The sequence below is a fragment of the Mytilus galloprovincialis genome, chromosome 6, assembly GCF_965363235.1.
Source record: "Mytilus galloprovincialis chromosome 6, xbMytGall1.hap1.1, whole genome shotgun sequence".
Classification (NCBI taxonomy): domain Eukaryota; kingdom Metazoa; phylum Mollusca; class Bivalvia; order Mytilida; family Mytilidae; genus Mytilus; species Mytilus galloprovincialis.
Window position 1 is genome coordinate 71,816,371 of NC_134843.1, and position 3,230 is coordinate 71,819,600.

Genomic DNA, 3,230 nt, shown 5'->3' on the forward strand with positions numbered 1-3,230 from the left:
TTAAAGAGATGGGAGTGTGAATTGCTCAAAAAATGTTAGGAACGACTATTTACATTTGAGGGGAAGGTTTAAGGGTTTTGTTATTCTTGTCTTCGTATCACTAAATCATGAACTTATTCATTTTTATTTGAGCTTGTAATCAAGTGTGTGTCACCTGATCCTGTCCACATTTTTTGGAGTTTAAATTCTAACCAATAAATTTCACGCAATTCGACAACTTATTTATATTGTTTTCCCCTGTTAATATATATACTTAACCAATCATATGATATGAATAATCCGGGTTAAAAAGTGACATAAAACAGTAAAAAGTCGATAACTATATAATTACAAAAATATAATTTATTGTATAAAACATACAATTTAATAAATATTGCTGGTTTCCACAGAAAATGTTTCACATACTCTCAAATAAATACTACTGATCGGTCAGGTTTCTCCTAAGTGATGATGAAGTTATGAAGAGATGAAATGGGACCATTCGATTGCTGTTGCTCATCTGAAAAATTAATGAATCATGATTAGTTTGTTCAGAAAACGATAATATGATGGAATTGGATACATTAAATTTTCATTTCTTTTGATTTTTCTACAAGCTTATGGTGTAACACCACTAATTCAGGCCCGGCCAGAAAGCACATACCAGAAAGTAGTACATATTTAACACAAAATAGTTCCTACGCATGGACATAACTTTCAATATGTATAGAATATTTTATTAATTTTGGTATCAAATGAAAGCTGCATGACTGGTGATCATTGCAGAACAATTTTTGACTAATAAATTTGAATAATAAAAAAATGGCATAAAATTTAAAAAGGAGGGTACATTTTGCCTTTTTGTCAGATCGGAAGTACCTGTTTTGGTACATCCGAAGTTCCGGGAACCAGTTCTTTCTTGTATGCAATGTAAGGTATGATGATTTTTTCAGTACAGGACACCAGAAGGTGTTGCTTTGACATGCAATGATTGTCACTTTATTTGAACTTAAGATAAAAGAGCTGTGACCACTCGAAATTGAGGAATTTAACATAGAAAGCAATGGGGCCATTAATTAGTGTTGTACTTCCTTATTGTATTCTCATTGAGGGCTCCATTTGTTTACGATACATAGACGAAAAAAAGTTAATATTCAATTTTAGTTGTTTTTACCGAAAGTTTCAAATCTTCTAATGAAATTTTAACACTGATGAAATTTTGATTTGATATCCATTTATCATAAATTCTTTATATGACTTCATTGGAGTGAGACTATATGATACATTTTGCCTAGAAATCAATGTAGGCTATACACATAAGATACACCAAGTCTGAACTGATACTTGAAATAATTATTTCTAATTTATGACTACCCGCAAATAAAAATGTATCTTATAGGCATATTAAACAATGCAATCAAATCATTTTAATTGCTATTAAATGTTATTTGTATTTAGTTTTTTTTATACTAATAGATTGAAATCAAAAGGTTAAATTTTTGTGATTTTTTTCAGAGAATAAAATGCACGTACATCATCTATAAATGAAAGTATATTTCTGTTTACCTTTGATTATTTAGTTGACGAGTTTGCTGAGAAGCATTGACTGGTGGTCTTTGTAACAACATCCGAATCCGGGAACACACTGGTACATGTTACCATTTCCAAATCTCATCATTCCTTTCAAATTACACAGTTCTGGAGTACAGAATCGAGATTCTTTGGCTGTCTCTGTTTTTCTGCAGAGTCCCAATTTCATCATGCTGTTAAGCATAGGATTTCCGGCTATTCCCCCAGCAGCACCGGGAGCACCAGGTTTTCCTGATTGCTGGTTGGCACCCATCATGCTCATCAATGCCATCATTTTCATCATTTCAGACTGTCCGCCACCGTTCATTGCACCAGCCATCATCATATTCATTGGGTTCATGCCAGCAATCATACCATCTATAACAAAAGACACAGTATAAAATTGAGAATGAAAATGGGGAATGTGTAAAAGATACAACAACCCGACCAAAGAGTACACATTGAAAAGATGCATTGAAAAGATGCACTGGAAGTTTCCTTAGGATATTGGTATTATCAAAACCTATATACTCCATTTCTTTCAAACATAAGATATAAGGAGAATAGCCGCGTAGAGCAAAGATTAAAATATTACTTATGCAAAACACAAGTTCCATAACCAAGGATTCTAATATTTTGTTTTATTCAAATCCTCGCCAAGACTTAAATAAATGTATTTAACCTAATAATTGCAAATGTGCAGTACAACGACGTGATTGAAATTTTCTGATACGCGAATATAGCAATATACAATACTTTTTCATAAACTTTAAAAATAATTATATGTATGTATGTTGATTTACCCATGTCACTATAATAAATAATTTACTAACCATAAATTCAAAAATGATTGCGTTCATGTATTCATGAATGCGATTTTTGAAGAATGGATTGCGTGTGTTTAAAAATCTCTAAAAACGGCTGTTAGTAGATATAAACACTTCAACATCTTCCTATATCTATTTCAACGATTTTTTTTAATATTTGGGCAATTTTCTAATCTTGCCCAATTTATAAAAAAAAAAACCCACATAAATCTAACATTTAGAACATATGCCCCAAAATGGTTTTTTTTAATCATTTAAAAAACTTACTGGAATATCCAACTCCTAAAAGGAGTACCACAAGGAAAGCCGATTTCATCTTTGTTATTTGTAGACTGGTATCCTCTGTCAGTTGGATAAGAAGTGACCGTATCAAGTTTTACCCGGTCTTATATATGCTGTCAGTTCATGACACACGATTAGGTCGGTACATGACTATCATATTGTTTATACACGATTAGTGAACAAAACGTGTGTACCTCAATACATTATAGTGAGAAAATATCATTCATAGTAACAATTAAAGATGTCACCCGTCTGGATATAGACATATTTGTAGTTATCTTATATAATATTAACATCTGCGTCTCAGGTGAGCAGACTCGACTTGCTGCTTAAGAGATAGGACCTTTTCCCTCTATTTATTTCACATCAGGGTCATGAATTTATTTCAAAGTAAATCCTTTTTTTATTTCTAAAATTCACAGTATAGTACAGATACCAATATGTATTCAAAGGTTTTATCAATATTTTAGTGTAATTTCGAACATGATACCAAATTGTAAATGCGTAAAAATAGCTCAAAATTGCAATTTGGATAGATTTTGAAAAAAAAATAAGGATTTTTTAATTATTGCA

The 3,230-nt window shown here is 31.5% G+C and overlaps 1 protein-coding gene across 1 annotated transcript; it reads right to left on the reverse strand.

Moving 5' to 3' along the window:
* Window positions 1–327: 327 nt before the first annotated feature.
* On the reverse strand, window positions 328–2,750 carry LOC143080243 (uncharacterized). Its single transcript, XM_076255981.1, has 3 exons — window positions 2,643–2,750; window positions 1,546–1,926; window positions 328–499 (listed from the first exon to the last, which is right to left on the reverse strand). Exons 1-2 carry the CDS (start codon window positions 2,689–2,691, stop codon window positions 1,556–1,558), a joined length of 420 nt encoding a protein of 139 aa, XP_076112096.1. The 5' UTR covers window positions 2,692–2,750; the 3' UTR covers window positions 328–499; window positions 1,546–1,555.
* Window positions 2,751–3,230: the final 480 nt, after the last annotated feature.

Excerpts from the sequence above, each read along its gene's own strand:
- LOC143080243 (XM_076255981.1), bottom strand. The coding sequence starts at position 2,691 with ATGAAATCGGCTTTCCTTGTGGTACTCCTTTTAGGAGTTGGATATTCC. Across the intron at positions 1,927-2,642 it reads TTTAGGAGTTGGATATTCCA|ATGGTATGATTGCTGGCATG; the intron begins GTAAGTTTTTTA and ends CTTTTGTTATAG.